This window comes from Pyrus communis, chromosome 17, assembly GCF_041283825.1.
Source record: "Pyrus communis isolate YQ-2024b chromosome 17, ASM4128382v1, whole genome shotgun sequence".
Lineage (NCBI taxonomy): Eukaryota > Viridiplantae > Streptophyta > Magnoliopsida > Rosales > Rosaceae > Pyrus > Pyrus communis.
Genome location: NC_142581.1, coordinates 4,391,147 through 4,410,382, shown reverse-complemented (window position 1 = coordinate 4,410,382; position 19,236 = coordinate 4,391,147). Strand labels below are relative to the sequence as shown.

Here is a 19,236-nt window from a genome sequence, read left to right as displayed (position 1 = left end):
GATTTGAACTCTTCCATCACATGTAGAATTTTATACAAAGATATAATGCAATTAATAGTGGATAATACTCAAGGATGTCGGAGAAAGTTGCATATTATTATTATGAGTAAATGAAGCTGAGAGACGGGGGGGCCAAAACATCATGTAATGTAATTAAGCTGGATATTTAGTACTAATTAAAGAGCAATATTCTACATATGGTAATGGAATGATTTACTCATGTAAATTAACTAACAAAAAGTGAACACGTAGTTGTAGTGATGATGCTAATCAAACATTAGTTAAATAGAGTGGTCCTTCCTTTAGCATTATCCTTATATAAGTATGTATATTTTGATTGATTTTTTATGAAAGTGGTCCTTTTTTCCACCTTTTTATTTGATTGGATGTTATGGTTTAGAAGATGCGACTATGATGCTGACGTTCAGGACAAAATGGGTGGATAAAGACATATGAAGACTTTAAAGAGACTGCAAAAAAAGATATGGAGTCACTGGAGCTACCGGAAGACTTGAAGCAAAACCGAGCGCAATGACGTTCTAAGATTTTTATAGTCGACCTCGCCTAATGGGATAAGACTTGATTGTTATTGTTGTAGTATTTGATTGGAAAAAAAAAAGGGAAAAATTACGATAATTGTAAGCAAAACTAAAGTTCCCAATGAATCAAACGTTGTTAATCAAACCTCGTAAAGATGTATCTCTAATCTCTGTGACCTAGCACATGCATATACGGGACCATATCTCATATTGCTTTGGAATATGCACCTATTTATGGGGTTTATGTATCAATGTATAGGGTGGTAGATTCAATGAAGGATCCTCAAGTAACATTACTTGAGACCACTCTTAAGAGTTCACTCCGTCTTCTATTTCCGTCATTCAAAGTATTTAGCTTTTGGTCTTCCTTCAAAAATTACCAATGTAGTAAAATATCATTTAAATACGAAGCCATTTAACCACTAATTAAACGGTTGTCATTTGGATGGTCTGTATGGTCGCCTATATAAAAGAGTTGATCAACAAAGTAATCCGTATTGTGTGTCTAAATAATATTGCCCTTTCTTAAAATATTATGTTTGTCTCAATGAAAAAAAAAAATATTGTGTTCCTCGAATTCTTTGTAAACAAAAGATTAAAAAACAAACTATTCAATTCATTGAAATAAATTTGGGAGCTAGCCCCACGTTACCTCTCTCTCAAATAAGGTGATTTAAGGAATTTTTCAATAGAGCTCCATGATCTCTTAGTCCTCTAATATATCCACATACTTTTTTTTTTTTTTTAATAAACGATATTATCTACCTACTTCTTTGAAAAAAATAATTTAAAAAAAAATAATTTATTCATACCTATCTATTAATAAAAAAATTTGTTGATTAAAAAAGTCTAAAAAGACAATTTAGCTATATATTCACAATTCAATAAAATAATAGAAAAGAAAAACCATGGGCTTAAAGTGATTTCATACAAAAAGACATCTCACCCACTTCTATCCATACCCCCATCTCTCTCTCCCTCTCTCTCTCTCTCTCTCTCTCAATAAAACCAAATCAACCCACATTGGCTCCCATAAAATTTAATTTTTTTTTTTTAAATTGGGCTCAAGTTGTAATTCTCTCTCTCTCTCTCTCTCTCTCAATAAAACCAAATCAACCCACATTGGCTCCCATAAAATTTAATTTTTTTTTTTTTAAATTGGGCTCAAGTTGTAACCAAATTACATCGGCTTATAGTAAAGAAAACGTTGTAAACCCAAGGACAGCACAAACATATAGGCCCAACTTTTGTTTTTCAAAAACTGACTGGTCTTAGCATAATTCAGAGACCTTTGATTCAACTAAGGTCCAACAAAAGCAAACGACAAACTAAGACTTTTCTAAGATTTTTCTCGTGTCTCAATTTCGAATCCTCCTACAAGGTCTACCATCTTTATGTACAATATTTAATGTGCATGAGAATAATAATAATATATATATATATATATGAGTTAGGATTCGAAGAAACACACTTTGACACTTTTGTATGACCCACTTCGTAGTGTATTTCAATGATCCGAACTGTGAATGTCAAAATATGTCACAAGCGTATCCCCCAATCCTACCATATATAACCATATTCTTCTTTTGAAAAAGAGGAAAACATTTTATAACCATAGTCTCAAAGCAAGAAATGAGTTCTCAATATTGTGAATTTCTGCTAAGCCCTCTGTAACTAACGTTAAAAGGACTTTAGGCCTTTGAAAGGTCCCCTTGAAATTCAGTCACTGCTGAATTTATGTGAAAATAAGTTACATGCATATTATATATTGCCAGGAAAAAAAGCATAAACTTGGGCACGCATTCTTATGAGTGATTAGAGGCACTGATCAGATTCATCAGCACAATCTCAAAGCATCCATCCAGGGATGAAACAGTTCACTTGCTGGGCATTAGTTGTAGCACTCATCTGCTCTGACCCCGCTGCAGAGTACCTGTAAATTAATCAAAGTAATTAGCATCTAATTAAGCTATTAATGTTGTTTAACATAACTTATTCAGATGAATAATTAAAAATTAAATACTAGTATAATTACCCCATTTGCAAAGTGGGATTGCAATCTAAAGGCTGGAAGAATCCTTGGGATTGAGCATGGTGATGCTGGGTTGCATATGCCATACCCTGGTCACCACCTTCCCATGATTGTCTAAGTTGATTTCTTGAACTAATTTCATCCAACTGCAATATATTCATATGGTAATATTATTTCATGTCATATATTCTAAATTAATAAAAAGCGCATATTGGACCGTCGTGAGACTTGTTAGTTTTTTCATACTAATGACAGCATTGCAATTAAAAGAGCACATTAATAATTTAACAGTGAGCCATGAGACAGAAATTTACCTTCATTGTCAAATCCCTGTTGGCTTCTATTAACAGTTGTTCCTGTAATTAGAACAAGGTATATTATTAACTTTTAAGCACATGAAGCTGCAATGCTTTCATTTCTCAGCAAAACTGAAAGGCACGCACATACCTTGTTCTGAAGGTCAGAAAGTTGGTCCAGCATGTACTGGGTCTGCAAAGCAAGATGAGATGAACGATTAATGCCACATCTCCTAAAAGAGCTGAAGGGGATAGTTCAAGCCAATACTTCATTAAAGTCTGAAGGGTTTGCTTGAGAACGCTTTCTGAATGGCTAAATGCGCTTCCAAATAACGAAAAGTGGTTATGGCTATGCTAGGCATAACTTAAAGTTGTTTGAATCCTCAAAGCACTTTTACTAAAAGATTTGTTGTGTTTCTATTGAATCACTTCGAGCAGAAGCACTAAAGAGAAAAAGTGTTTTGGACATAAGGAATCTCAAACGGGCCCTAAAAATGCATGATAAAATCTGCCATATGGTGAATGCATAACTCATTTGATTTTAAACTGGTGTTACCTTAGTGGACCTAACTTGCTTCAAGGAGCCCTCAAGTTGACGCTCAAGCTGCTCAAGCTCCTTTGTGTTTAATGGACCCAAGTCCTCACCAAGAAGGTTTCTATATGATTCATCATAAGTTGAAATTATTCTTCAAAAATGTTAACTTCTAAGCGGTAAACAATTCCATGAAGACCACTGTCCATTGTGCTTAATTTATAATTCACAAATGATTCTTTACCTCTGAGTTCGTTGTAGGGACTCATATCTACCTTTGAGTTTCATGTACTCACGATAGCTGCTCTGCTATATATACATGCATGGCAACAAAAATGTATTAGCCACATTCTGTTTCTTCTACGCGAGAGGAATCTATAAGCCAAACATTCTAAAGGCCGAGTAAAAGGTTTTAAATTTATACACAGTACAGAAAACTAGCAATTTGTTAAGTGTTACCTCAAGTTCCTTTGCAGGTCTGTTAACTTGATCCACTGCACCATAACTGCATTTTTGGTACCTGTCTAGTGTTTTGAGAATGCTAAAGAAAGGAGGAGAAAAGGAGGAAAAGAAAACGACCAGTTAATTAGGATAATAAAAGATCCAAAATTTTAGGTATGAGAAGAAACCATGGCATGCATGGTAAATCCATGTTGTAGAACTATTTCCTTCCCCACAAAAGACATCTAGCCAAAAACTTCCTACTCAATTGACTTAAACCTGTTCAGAGAAACTGATATACTTCTGTGAATCTTTCCGGCTCTCAAAATAGTGGACTACCGTAACGAAACCACCTATATGTCTTTTTTTTTTTAAAATTTTTTTTATAAAAAGATTGATATAAACTTGGCACGTTTCAAGTGATTGCTTAGGCTTAGCTAGTTGTATATATTCACTCATCATACAAACGTAGATACGATTTATAGTTACAAGAAAATAGGAACATCAAATATAATATCTTATTACTTGAAGTATTATAAATCAAAAGTTTAATATATGATGATAGTATAAGAACAAACTTGTTAATTTCTAATTTTCCATGCATAATTCTGATACAGAAAATTAATTCTACAAAGTATAAATTAATGCATTTATGACAGAATAGTCATCTTAACTAATGTATTTAGCATATCAATATGCCGTGTATTCTTTTATCGTTGCATTTTTGTTCATCACCCTCAAGTGCTCAAGTGGTAGTAACTCATCACTCTATTTATCATTGTTGGATTAGTTTAAATTTTGAGATTTATGTCTATCCACTAACAGATTCCGAAAATTAAACTCATCTAACGATAATACATAGGGTGATGAGCATCATCATTACTTGAGGGTGGTGAGCAAAAATATTCCGTGATAAAATCTTCTACACCCAAAATAGGTGTGGCCTCTCTGTGGCCCCAATCATTGTTTGACATATATTAAGTTTATGACAATAAAACTAAGAAAAGTTAAGTTTATAATATGTGCCAGTCAACAATTAAAGTCACTGCACTATTTTGACAGCAGAAGATTTGGTCTCAAATATTCCCATTCTTTCATGCTAGCAACCAATAGTGACATAGTCAGTTACCCAAATATAACTCCATTACAATTTACAATAAAGCAAGGAGTTGCTCATTTTACTAAAGAAGGGTTAACTAACAATATATTAATACTTACATAGTTATATGTATATTAATTCTCATACGGGACAACTTTGCGTATTGTGTTGTCAAACTTTAAAATTGGACAACTGGTTCAAACAAAAAGGTACATGATCGACAATTGAAATTGACAACATAATACAACTACATCCTTATAGTTAGTATTAACAACAAATATACTAGTTTTTTTCTTTCACGGCATGAGAACATAAACACAAGAATTTTATTTCAAAACGTAAAGGGCTTTCTGTTTGAAATAAATTATATTAAAAGAAAAAGATAATGACACAAACCAAATTCATCATAAGATAATGTTAGAGACACCAAAATTTTAAACCAAATGATCTGTTACATTTGGAAATAAACATGTTAATCAATACTTAAGTAATAATCCAATTATTAACAATTTACAAAATTTAGTCTTTCAAACATCACCCTTTATCAAATATCTTCGTCAAGATTCCAAAAATACCTTTGTTGAAACTTTTTACTTAAACCAAATGTATGGTTCTGATTGGACATCTTTTCATATTAGAAAGTACGTATATACCAAACTAATTAGTTCGAAAACTTGCCTCTCATTCCTTGCATTGGATTTGAACCAAATTTTCTTTTCAATTTTGTATACTATCTGTTTCAATGGATATGGCCATCCACTTCTTGGTTAAATCTGTTTGGTTTATGAATATCCTACACATACCTGAAAATATAATAAATCCTGAACCCCCACACGGCAAAACCCTAAATATTTTCTCAAGAACACAATGGAAAACTATAATTTCCACTGTTAAAACTTAACAAACATGATTTGCATGCACAACAGACATACATATATAATCACAAAGAATGCTAAAGAGAAATAAAAAAATACAGTCTTTAAGAAGTGGTGAAGCAAAAAGAAGAAAAACTTTAATTTCTCTTTAACTCATGATTTGAAAGATGTCACACAGCTTATAATCCACTGTGCAATAGATAGAGTTCTTTACTGATAGATGTGTCAAAATATACGGATTTCAGAACAAAAACAATCGCAACGAACTTTCTCAAGGCCATGCCAGATAACTGTGAGTCCCAAATTCTATAGGGAAAGAAATATAGGATAATCATGATCTCGGGCGTTTGATACTCACACCTCCGGAGCCAATCCGCCATCCTCTCTTTCACTCAATCAAGTCACACGAGGAGACTAGCTAGAACAAGATAGTGCAAAAGATGAACTTTAATTTTATCTAATTAAATAAGTCTATATGAATTTTAATTATAGAATAACGATCTTTACACTCTCGTTTTCTGCTTTTGCACTTCTCCCTTTGGTATTTTTTCCCCCCTTTAAAACCCCTTAATTTGTTCAGCCCTAAGGATAGAAAAAGAGAGATGAATGAAATGAGAGAAAATTGGAGTGCAAAAATTACTTTTTTATTATAGGGAAATTTTTTGAAATGTCATATGAACTTATACACATATTTCAATATGTCATGTGAACTAAAATTTTAAGTGATTTGTCATACTAACTTTCCGAAATCATTAATTTGTCATTTCTTCTTCTCTAAGCTTCTATCTCTTTGAGCTTCTCTCTCTACTTTCTCTGTCAGTTTCTTTGCTTCTCACACTTGGTTAACAAAGGATGAGATGAGAAATTAATAATTTCAAAAAGTTTGTATGACAAATTGTTTAAAACTTTAGTTCATATGACAAATTTAATTAAAAAGGTGTATAAATTTTCAACTAAAAAAAAAAGTGTAAAAGTTTATATGACATTTAAAAAATATTTCCCTTAATTATATATATTTCACAACTAGATTCTAGACATGGAAAGGGAAGAACTTAATTGCAAAGAAATATAAAGACAATTTTTTTTTTTTCATTCAACAAAAAAAAGGAGACAGTCCTTTCTTGCAAAGAAGAAATCAAGTTAGAAGAAAAAACTCCAGAGATCAAGTAAAATGGGAATGTTTATGCTTCAGATCCAGTAATACAAGAACTAGTACCCAAAAAACTAACAAAATATCAGTTTGTGCAATCTGCAGGTATATGAGATTAGATGAAAAACAAGAACCTTAATTAGCTATGCAACAATTAGTATCCCAAAAATGCAAGAGTTCGCCCCAAAAATTGAACAAAATATCATTTGGTGCAATCAGATAGATGGAAGTAGATGAAAACCCAACACCTTAAACATCTAATGCAAGAATTAGTATCCGAAAAAATGAAAAAAAAATATATCACTCTGTGAAACCAGATACATGAATTAAATGAAAACTTAACACCTTAATTAGCTAAACAGCACACACACACACATATATAGCACAAAAATTAATTTTAGAAAAGGATAAGAAAATTAATCTTTTCTGGTAATCGAACTTAAAATTAATATCATCAGCCTTTTGAGACTGTATAATTAAAATTTTCAATATATATAGCACTAAAAATTGATTTCAAGAAAAAGAAAAAATTTAGAAATAGATGCTTATGAAATTAATCAATTAAGCATAAAAGAGAGAAAATTATGAAAGAGGCCTTCACTTGTTGAAGCAATTAAAATCATATATATGGATCCAAATGAAACCATGAAGAAATCAACATTTGTATCATCAGCTATATGAAAAATAATTAATTAAACAATTAAAAAGAGAGAATCTTTGTGAAAGGCTTGCACTAATAGAGCCTAGAAGCAATTAAAATCGTATTATATTGATCCCAATGAAACCCACGAAGAAATCAAAGAAACTAGAGAGAGCAATTAACAGATCCCAACTCAAATCCAGAAATTAAAGAAGCAAATGAAAAAAATGATCAGACCATATAATTATACATAAGGAATTACCTAGAGCTGCTGCAAAACTCATAGAGCTTGCCACGGTTGGAGAAGATGATGAGAGCAACCTCAGCATCACAGAGAACGGAGAGCTCATAAGCTTTCTTCAGAAGCCCATTTCTTCTCTTTGCAAATGTGACTTGCCTGTTTATCTTGTTCTCTATCCTCTTGAGCTCCACTCTTCCTCTCCCCATGTCCTTAATTAATTACCAAAAATATTATTTTGTGTATCTAATCTCCAAAAGTTTTGATCTTGACAATATTTTCTTTCCCTTTCTTGTTCTTCTCTCTCTCTTTGGTACAAACTGATCCTCCTTTTCTAGGTCAGTACCAAACTGTAACCAAATTTGTGAAACGCAAGAGAAACTTAGATACTCACTCAGTTGGAAAACCCTACAGAGAGAGAGAGAGAGAGAGAGAGAGAGACTGGAAGAGAGAGAGAGAGATTAGAGCTGGTTGTCTTGTAGTTCTGTCTCTTGAGTGATGGCTTATCTTCTTAACCTCAGGTTCCAATCCTGATTTTTCTTTTGGGTCAATAACCTCAGGTTCCAATCTACACCCAGAAACTCTGAAATGAAATTTAGGGTTGTGTTCTTTCTAGTTTTATATAAAGTCTCCTTTTTTATTTTATTTTTGTTTTGTACTATTTCTTCTGTGTGAGAGAATTCCACAACCAATCACAGTTTGAGCGCGTTTGGCTGTCTCTGTATGTCTCCATACTTACCATATATCTTTGAAAGAAAAGATTTTTGTGTCACATGTACTGTTCTGAAATTATGTCATTTACTAATTTGACCATTACAATTTTGCAACATGAAATCATTATTTTGGTTGTCCGTCGTCACCTTCCTGACGAGTTTGAATCAAATTATTATGGTTGGCCATTGTATATGGTTTAGTCTAATTTCCACCCCTTATTTCCTGTTTAGGGTGATTACAAAATCGTGGCTTTCAACGACGTCCTAAGAATGGATATTTTTAGATATTAGTAGTTGTATAGAAGAATGGGTATGATATAGATATTGATATTAAAATTACATCATGAGGTTTTGAAATTGTATCAATCTATATTTTGACTCCATGGATGGTTTGTTAATTGAGATTTTGTCACGGTTGGTCCTTGAAATTAAAAATCAAAAAATAATTGGTCCCTAAAAATGAGTGTGACAAATCAATTTGGTTATTTCATTGCCTTTCCGAAATTTTTAGTTTCATGAACCATTTTGATCCGTGTGATTTCAGGAACGTATCGTGATTAACACCCCTGTTAGTTTGATGTCGGGATAGATGATGTAACATTTCTGGGGTGTAAAAGCCACACTTGAAACATTATAGCAAACTATGTAACTAGTTGTCGTTTTGGGATACAAATTTAGCATGGGTTAAGAAGAAGAAGAAGAAGCTTCGTGATGACTATTTTAGGTCCATGTAATGAAGCACCAAAATGCTTAAAAGTCCACAATGCATAGACTAATATGATTTCAAAACATTTGAATGTCATGTGAGAAAATAAAAACTTTGTGGCCCCATTTTGAAGAACTACCCTAATCACGTCAAGACGCTTGTCAACAAACATTATTTTAAAAATAAAAAAAAAATTCTCTAAAGGACATTAGCAATGAGCATGTCATTTTGTTAGTTAAGAGCATTATCTTGCTGTAAATGTACTAAGTTCGAATCTCCCATCCTCGAGATTCATAATATAAAAATAAGCATTAAGAAAAAGGAAAAGAGAGATCATATTTCACAAATGATTTGGGAGGTGGTACTACACGCAATATGGCGCGTGGTCATTTGTACCTGTTCGAGTTAAAAATGGCCCGTATAATATCTATTATTCTCACAAGTAGTAGAACGTCGGTCACTTTGTGAATTTTTTTTTCAGTGTTTAAAGAACACGGTTAGGTATACTAAGTATTATAATACAATAGTTGAAATTTCTTTTTAAGTATCCCACCACTTTATATTATAATACTTGGTGTATCGATCCATGTTTTCGGTACACTGAAAAATCTCTCATCACGTACCTTGAAACAGGTCTGTTTGTTCCTCACTAGCTTTATCTTTCTTTTTTAAAATAGAAAATAAAATTGGTGACCAAAAAATGCACCCTGCAACATAGCAACCTCTATCAAGTTTTTGCCAAATTAGAGATGTGAAAAAGAATTTGAGACACATCAAATCCTAATTATAAATTTATTAGCCGCAAGAGTAAATAATATTGTTACAAGCGTTACAGTTATTGGTTACGTTGTAAGAGTTAGTTTAGTTGTATTTTTCTTCCCGCACCGAATGAATTCTCATTCAAAATTTATTTTCTTTCAATACCTTAATTTTTGAGAATGTAGTACCCCAAACAATGTATTACCATAACCACAATAATGTAAGAGACAAGAACCAATGAACCACCAACTTTAGAATGAAAGAACCATTTCAAGAACAAAAGGGTTACGAAAGCGTCCTTAACCTTTAACTTTGACATGGCTAGCTAACCAACCTTATATAGAAGATAAACTTTGTTTGATAGAGTTACATCGTTACCACAATTCTCACACAGCGTGAAACCATCATGAGGCAGTGTGAGACCAAAATATAGAGTTTTATGCTTGTTACTAGATCATGCATATCCAGTTAAGCATTTTTTGTAGGGATGACTTTAGAATGAGGTCGTGCGAAATCAAAATACGGAGATTCTCATGCTTGTGACCAGGTCATCATCCAACGGCTGACATTCACAGTAGGAAAGTAAATAACATCCATTGCATATAGTGGGGCCTTCAGCACTGTCAAAAGTCTAACCAGACGCATAAATAGGATGCCAAGGATTGGTATTTCTACAAAGCCAGAAATGGTACGTTGCTTCGACCGGAGGGCAAACCAGATTTGCCGAATGCAAGAAGGGCATTCAAATTGCATGGTCAAAAAAGAAAAGGCATGTACTCGAGGATGGGTAGTTCGGTCAATTCACACACATTGCCATATGAAGACAGCCCACGTGGGTGCAGGATAATCCAATACCCAAAATGGAAAAAGATGTGTGATTTTCTTTCAAGTTGCAACAACTGATGGAACGTATATGGCATATGTGACAATTCCAGGCAATTTTTTGCGGCCACAAAAATAAATAAATAAATAAATATATATATATATATATATATATATATATATATATATATATAACGCAGGTAGGTTTCTTCATAAATAATTGAATACAAAATAAACGGTTGAAATATTTTATTTAAACCCATTTATTTATTTTACATCTGCATTGAACCTAAAAACTTTTTTAATAAAATTCCAACTTTACCCTGAAATAAATAAAAAGGATTTGAAAACAATTAGAACTTGTATATGCTCCAGCCACCATCGAGAAAAACACATTTGGAGGTTTCACGCTGCCCAGCAAACCAGGACACCGCTCCCTTTTTTTTTTCTTTTTTTTTTTTTTTTTTTCCGGTAAACACAATTGAAACTCCGACGAACCCAATCGATGCTCTCCTTTCTCTCTTTCTTGCTTCTTTATGCGAACTCGGATTCGATCAATTAGGAAAGAGAGAGGCAGCTGAAAATTGGTGTTGATGGAGAATGGTGTGGAGCCATGACAATGCATGGTGGTTCACATTCTTCTCAAGCTTATGTGAAGAGCGAGGAAAAGAAAAAGAAGAAAAAGAATGGAAGGAATTAACCATCGTCGACGACCTCGATCAGGATAAAATTTTGCCATTGTTTGGTTTGGGTTCGTATGAAAAGATGGTGAGGTGCAGTGGTGCGGTGAGTTTAAGGTTATTGGTGTAGAGAGAATTCACCATCTTTATTTAGAACTCGTTTGGATATGTTTTTAAAATGATTGAAGGCGCTTTTGATGAAAATATTTTTTAAAACAATCCTTAGTAAAAATGCTAATAAATCCTAGAAAATCACTTAAAGTGTTTCCTGGAAGAAGCACATAACTGATGCTTTTCGTAGAAAACACTTAAAATGCTTTAGGAATCTAAAAATATTTTCTCTAAAAACACTTTCAGTCATTTTAAAAGTACATACAAACGAGCTCTTATTTATTTTTCTTATTTATTAAGGGCAAATTTGTAAGTTTGGTGGAAAAAAATTATTTTAGTTTGGTGTAGATAGAAATAAAACAAATGAATCCAAATAAAACTTCCCTAAAAGATTTCAGAAATTAAAGGAATGAAAGAATATTACAATACCAACCTCCTCAGGTTTTGAGGTCCTTTGCGTCCCCACAACTCGCTAGCACTCGATTCCCAGACAAGGGGTAATAATGTCATTGGAAGAAATTTTTCTCTTCCCTCGACAAAATTATTAGGGTTTCTTCATTTTTCTTCCTTCATTTATTGACAAACACACACACACACACACACATATATATATAACATTTTTTTTTTATAAAAATTTGTTATATATATGTGAGAGATCTTAGATTTGATTCTCGTCAAAGATAAAATTTGAGGCTAAAGATACCCCTCCCTTTAATGTAGATAATATCGTTTATTCAATTTTTATTTTTATTTTAATAACACATACATTATCTCTAAAATGTCGATTTATTAAATTATATACGGTAAAATACTAAAATATGCATGCGATTCGTATGAGCATATATACGTGATCTTTCACGTAATGTATCTTCGTGGTTTAGGGTTTAGCTGTTAGGTATCAAAATATAATAATTAAGAAGAAAATGAAAAAAATTAAGGCTAGTTTGATAGTTATTTTAAAATAGCTGAAAACGTTTTTGGTGAAATATTTTTAGAACCAATTCTCAGTAAAATGCAAGTTAATTCTGGAAATGCACTTGAAGTCAAGTGCTTTCTGCAAAAAAAGCATAATTGATACTTCTTGCAGAAAATATTTCAAACATTTTTGGAACTCAAAAATATTTACACTAAAAGTGTTTTCGGTCACCTTAAAAATATTTCCAAACAAACCCTTATCTTCTAAAATATCAACAACATAATTATTTCTACAATTTTTTTTGGTGACATGAGAAGTGACTGAATGGCGTTTCTTTGATAGGAATATTAGAATCCATGGTACATTGCATATGGAATTAAAGTGATGTTTGGTACGTACGACAGTTTTTTTAAGTTATGAACCACAACCATGCATGGGCATGATGTTAAAGATGCATGAGTACAATTATTCAGTGTGTGGAACCCACCTAAATTATTCCTCTTCAGATTAGACTTCAGAATTGTATATCTACGACAGATATTTTAGTATACTTTGTGTTACGAGTATGCATAAAAATTTATGAAACATGTATATGTATTAGAGCAACTCCACCATTGCAAATGCCCCTAGGGTAAGTAACTATTGAATAGCCTCTAATGAATAGTAACTGTCTTTTGCATCTCTACCCCTACACTGAATAGTCATGGCAATAGACAATAGGCAATAAAATATTAGTTTTTTTTATTTTATAAAATAATATAAAATAATTTTATTTGTAATTTGGATAAGATTTTTAATCGTTCTCGTTGCCCCACATGTCATTATCCGAGAAGACAAATTTTGGTGATAGAATTCGATAAGATATTTATCCAATGCCCTCGTGCCACGTGTCGTTACCTTTTCAGAATCATTGAGGATAGATTTCCGATAAGATTTTTAACCAATCATGTCGCGCCACGTGTCACAATCTGAAGACAATCTTTGAGGATAGATTTCAATTAGATTTTTAACGAATCACGGCATGCCACGTGGCATTATCTACAACATAATCCTTTCTTTTTCCTCCATATAACCCACCATCCAAAACCAGAAATCACACACCAAATTCAAAATCTCTATCATTATTCATACTTTCTGTTTCCTTCTTACAATGTCTTCTTCTTCAAGGATGTTGTGGAAAATCAAGGAGCAAGAGAAATAATTGTTTAAGCAAGGCGAAGAAATGTTCAATCTCCAGGTGACCCAAAATGAGATGGAAGACGAAGAGGATGAGGAGTGTAGAATGAAAGATGACGAAGCAAGAAGCCAAAGAGCCTCACATTCCTGTCGAGTCTTCTAAGCTGTGGCTCAGATCTGCAGGCCCAACTGTTTTGCAAACCTTGATAGAAGCAGGCAACGACGAGGTACGAATCTCTTGGATGATTATTTTGTCTGTAATAGTGCATTTCCTGATACGTACTTTAAACATCGTTTTAGAATGGATCGACATTTGTTCAATAAAATCATGATTGTTCTTTGCAACCATGATTCTTACTTTGTGCAAAAGAATGATGTTTTTGGTGTTATGTTATGGGTCTCATTCTTGAGCAAAAAATTCATGCTGCCTTGCAGATGCTTGCATATGGAGTATCTGCAGACTAAGTGGATGAGATAGCGAGGATGGGGAAATCAACCATTCTTGAGTCCCTGATGAAGTTTTGCTCCATAATCAAATCTTTCTACACTGCAGAGTACCTCTGGAAACCTTATGAGATGGACTTGCAAAGGCTTCTGAAGAAGGCTGAGATGCGAGGTTTTCCTGGGATGATTGGAAGCATCGACTGTATACACTAGACCTAGAAAAACTATCCAAGTGCATGGCAATGAGCTTATTGGAACAAAAAATGAGCAAAAAATATCATTTTGGAGGCGATGGCTTTATTTGATACATGGATTTAACACATTTTTTTGGGTGTTCTAGGGGCTCAAAATGACCTCAATGTCCTTGCCCAATCCCCAGTGTTCAATGATGTCCTGCAAGGAAAAGCACCAAGAGTCACTTATCGAGTCAACGGACATAAGTACCACGGGCCATACTACCTAGCTGACAGCATTTACCCAAGGTGGTCATCGCTTGTCAAAACAATGCCATGTCCCGTGAAGTGCAAAGGAAAAACACTTTGCAAGTTGTCAAGAGGGGTGTAGGAAGGATGTGAAGCGTTGTTTTGGTATCCTCCAAGCTCGTTGGGCGATTGTCAGGGGTGCTGCCAGAATGTTTGATTTAGAGTCACTTCGATCCATCATGATGACGTGCATAATTCTTCACAACATGATTGTGGAAGACGAGTACGATTATGATGTCATTGATGAATATGAGCCAGGCACGATGAACAATTCCATAACACAAATATATTGTGCTCATGACGCCACCGAAGAACCCGTGCAACACGAGTCATTACAAAGGGATGAACGTTACAATGAAAGGCTTATTCAACGATATACTGTGATTCATGACCCATATATGCACAATGCCTGACAAATTGACTTGACAGAGCACCAGTGGGAATTGAAACAAGCTCAAGATACTTAAGTTCATTTAGTGTGTTTGTTTTTATTTGGTGTGTTTATTTAATTTTATTTGGTGTGTTTTTCAAGTTCATTTAGTGAGTTTTTTTTTTTTTTTTTTGGTGTGTTTGTAATTTTATTTGGTATGTTTATGTAATTTTATTTGGTGTGTTTATGTCATTTGAATAAAGATTCTCTTAGTTTAAATAAATTACCAAATTAAATAAATATACTCTTAGTTTTAAATAAAGTACTAAATTCAATAAATTGGAAACAACATAAAGTACTCTATTCAATAAATAAGAAATTACAACCCAAAGTGATTGGAAAATTATGGGCTCCGATTAAAAACAAATTCCCTAGTCCCTTGTGAATGGAAAATCATCACCTGACCAATTTGTGGTGCTAGGATCATCTCCTCTTGTGGTGCTAGGAGCATCTCCTCTTGCTCTCGTTTCCCTTGCACGCCTCCTTCGCACAACGTCCGCTTTCTCCGAATTCCAAAAATATTTAGAATTCGGTGACTTCCCCTCTAAAGGCTCATTCATAATGTCACGATCTTGTTAAGCCCTTCTTTCTTCTTTAATCTCTTCCCTTTCTTGCCTAAGTAGCTCTCTTTCTTTCTTATTAGCTTGAAATAATCTCTCAACAGCTGCAGCTTTTGCTTCCTCTCTAACCTTATTAGCCTCAAATTTAGCCATTTCCCACGCCAAAGTCAATTCACCTTGGCGAGTAAGTTCTTCCATATTTTTGCATAATCATTCTTGGAAGCATTCCCTTTTCCCTTTGAAGCCTTCTTACCTTGAGGCCTAATTGGATAACGGGTCGACCCTGAGGCTTGTTCAGGGGGCATTTCCGGCACTTCTTATGTGTCATCTTCATGAATATGCAAGGCATGATCGGGCGTAGAGTGTAGATGAGTGTTGTTCATGACAACTTCTGGACCGACAGGCACAACTCTGAATTTAGGACAATCTTTGACAATATTCCAACATTCCCACCAGTTGAATGATTTGTTTTTGTTTTTGGTTTTGGCATTATACCAAACTTATGCTTGAAGTGTCTACACAATGCGGGAGAAGAAATAATTATAATCAACGTAGCTAATGTAAACTTGGGTATAGTACAAAGAAATAAATAATACATTGTTACCTGATCCGCTAAATTTTCCCCACTTCGAAGATTACTACTAACTTGTGCCAAGGCGTCTCTTCACATACTAAACAATTGGTTGAGTATTCTCCAACGACTGGGCATCGATTCTTTGGTTCTTTTCCCACCAATTTTCTCAAGATAATTGGTATGAATAAGACTCCACATTTCTCGCAACTGCATCTCATTACCCGTAATCGGATCATGAGTAACTTCAACCCAGTTAGAACACAACGTAACATCTTCAATAAGCGTCCAATTCGTACCTGCATCATTAGTCATTTTGTTGGAAACCAATTGGATTGAAACTTTGAGAGAAAGTTCGGACTATGGTTGAAAGTATTTGAGAAAATATGAAATTGTGGTGTAAGGTAGAAAATAATTAGAAGGTATTTATAGAAAAGTAAAATCAATTTTTTTTTCGGATTTTTTATTAATTTTTTATTCACATAATTAATTTCTGCCGTTGGATTAAAATTTTTTGAAATCCAGCCCTCCAGATTGTGCCATGTGGCACAACAGGTAAAATTTTAGATTTTTTTACTGTTTTTTCTTCTTCTTTTTTATTAATTTATAAAGGCGAATAACGTGGACCGTTGGTCTCAAATCCAACGACTGAAATTAAAGAAAGTTTGAATTTTTTTTTTTACTGTTGGAAATTCAACGGTCCACAAAAAGTAACCGTTAAAATCCAACGGACATGAAGATGCCACGTGTCCCAGCCAATGGTAACCTTTCAGAATCTGCACCGCGGGCCCCACGTCTAAAAACATGTTGGAGACGCGCCCCCAAGCGTGCTTGAAGTGCACGCGCCTAATGCAAAAAAAAATAGAAACGTGGCTGACGTCGCCCTGATGTCAGCGTTGCATCATCTCCACCTCAGGCTCTCGGGTCAGCGATTCGTGCTAGGCCTGTCGCTCAGGCCCCCTCTGGCGCTGAAGCCTGCATGGGCTGGACTTAATCGCCCCAACGATTTGGTCCTGTTTTGTCTACGGTCCATCAGGCTAAAGGCCCCACTGGACTTGCTTTTTTGTATATACATGAATGATTTAACCTTATATATAGAGAGAGCGGAAATGCGGAGATAAACGAGGGCTATATAGAGAAGAGTGGTGGAAGAATGGCGAGGGAGATGTAAGGAAAGGTATACCAAATAAAAAGTAAAAACAAAGATTGAAATTTTTTTAAATTGTTTACATTTTATTTTTATTCTCATTCATCTTTATTTATTATTTCTTCTCCCTCCTGCCACGTTTTTTTGTCTCTTGCAGTGGTTGAGTCAGAATTTTTAATAATGGAGTTGTGATTTCGACCAAAAAGATCTTTATTTGACCCTTTTGTCGAGCATATGGTAGGAACATGCCGATTCTTACCAACATTTGCTGAAGGCTTATGTCAACATGTGTTAACAACGACTATGATATATAGAGGTTTGTCAAATGTGGCTACAGCAAACTGTAGAGTAATGTTGAAGACTGCCAAAACTTTTCAACTGATGAAGCATTTCATCGAGCATTTGGTCCGCACAGTAGAGTCACACACAAAAAGAGAGAAAAGGAAGACAAATATGATAAAAAAAAATTAGAAAAAGTAGGAGGATGATGTTGTAATTTAGTTTGCCCTAACTGTTTATAGGGTCGAATACAATATACATAGGGTTTTTGAAATTGTTGAGGTCATGGACAACCAATGACACCATGCCGGTTCTGCCACTGGTCCCTTGTGTTCTTTATCATATCTCAAATAAATTAAAAATTAAATTATTTATCAAACGGACTTTTAAGTTAATGGACCATGAAATATAACTATTGTTTAGGCATAATGATATCTAGATATGTATAGCTCGAGGTGTTAAGAATGTGAAGTGTTTATTCTTATGCTCAAGGTCATATTTGAATGTCCTCTCGTCCAATCTATCTTATACATGTCGTATATGACATACGTATTGTAAAATAAATTTTGTTGTCGAAGAATTGGCTAACTTGGGCTACTAGCCAACAACGAACATTATCATTATAGAAAGAAAAAAAACAATGTTATTTATCCATCTAATAAAATTATCAAATTCATGTGTAAAACATTTGATGTTTGGAATAAATATTTTAGGAAAAAGGAAATTAAAAGACAGTGTTGGAACCAAAGAAGGCAAAACCGAGCACCCATTTGTCTGTTTTTTTTTCGGTTTGGAGGGAGATCAGAAAAACGCTAGTTTCCAAGGCCGAAGTGACTGCTGGAGTGTCTAAGCAGCACTCCTCCGACTACGTGTCGACCGCCCATTGGGGGTCAGAACAGTGCCAGGTGACGGACATGATTGATGGCAAAACCACCGTGCCGGCGTTTACCCTCCGAACTGTGAAATGCTCTGTACGTCCACATGTCTCGATATAACAGGGGTAAAAACAGAGTTACTGAGCGTTCACTTTTGGCTGTCGACGTCTTGTCGGACGCGTGCTGGAAAAAGATTGAAACTTGAGAGGAGTTCCGTTTGCCAGTTTGATGATGCTTTTTTATTATGGCAATTCACGTATCCATAAACAATAAATGATAAAAGGAAAACAGTAAATCGTAATAGTAGACCACTCTTAGATTTAGGGTAGTGCCATTACACACTCAGTGACGGATGAATATTAGGACCTAGATGGTCGTAGGATTATTTAGAGTTTAGGAAATATATATGTGAAGGACTTTCGAAGACCATCTGAATGTTTGATACCAGTCTTTTTAGTGCTTACGAAGTGTTTGACGAAATGTCTCTCGCATATTGCGCCTACAACACTTTTCAAATTATCTCAGTATCACTCATAAGATTGTTTCGGCATATGTTAATATATGTTGACATATGTGCAACTCGGTTTAGCTGACGACAACAAATTCACCAAGTGTTCGACGAAATGCCTCATTGAATAAACTGAAATTTTTTTTGTACTTTTCGCGCTCTGTTTCTATTTAAAAAACTTGAACCGTTAACACTGATAACCCCAAGATTTGAAT

The 19,236-nt window shown here is 34.2% G+C and overlaps 1 protein-coding gene and 1 pseudogene across 4 annotated transcripts; both read right to left on the bottom strand.

Annotated features, from left to right (window-relative positions):
- Positions 1–2,123: 2,123 nt before the first annotated feature.
- Positions 2,124–8,573, bottom strand: LOC137708136 (agamous-like MADS-box protein MADS2). Of its 4 annotated transcripts, none has more exons than XM_088689607.1 (9): positions 8,285–8,451; positions 7,867–8,192; positions 3,859–3,940; positions 3,644–3,708; positions 3,424–3,523; positions 3,019–3,060; positions 2,886–2,927; positions 2,575–2,717; positions 2,124–2,472 (listed from the first exon to the last, which is right to left on the bottom strand). In XM_088689607.1, the coding sequence occupies exons 2-9, from the start codon at positions 8,049–8,051 to the stop codon at positions 2,388–2,390; spliced, it is 744 nt and encodes a 247-aa protein (XP_088545733.1). In that variant the 5' UTR covers positions 8,052–8,192; positions 8,285–8,451; the 3' UTR covers positions 2,124–2,387. The 4 variants fall into 4 exon arrangements, with proteins under 4 accessions (XP_088545733.1, XP_088545735.1, XP_068303239.1 ...); XM_088689609.1 differs by having other exon boundaries at positions 3,644–3,705; positions 8,285–8,427; XM_068447138.2 differs by having other exon boundaries at positions 3,644–3,705; positions 7,867–8,573.
- A 6,879-nt stretch (positions 8,574–15,452) lies between these two features.
- On the bottom strand, positions 15,453–18,621 carry LOC148689297 (uncharacterized; annotated as a pseudogene).
- Positions 18,622–19,236: the final 615 nt, after the last annotated feature.

Coding starts and splice junctions, on each gene's coding strand:
- LOC137708136 (XM_068447137.2), bottom strand. CDS start 8,051: ATGGGGAGAGGAAGAGTGGAGCTCAAGAGGATAGAGAACAAGATAAAC. Junction 3,061..3,423: donor AGCAAGTTAGGTCCACTAAG/GTAACACCAGTT, acceptor CTTGCTTTGCAG/ACCCAGTACATGCTGGACCA. Junction 2,718..2,885: donor ACAGGGATTTGACAATGAAG/GTAAATTTCTGT, acceptor AATATATTGCAG/TTGGATGAAATTAGTTCAAG.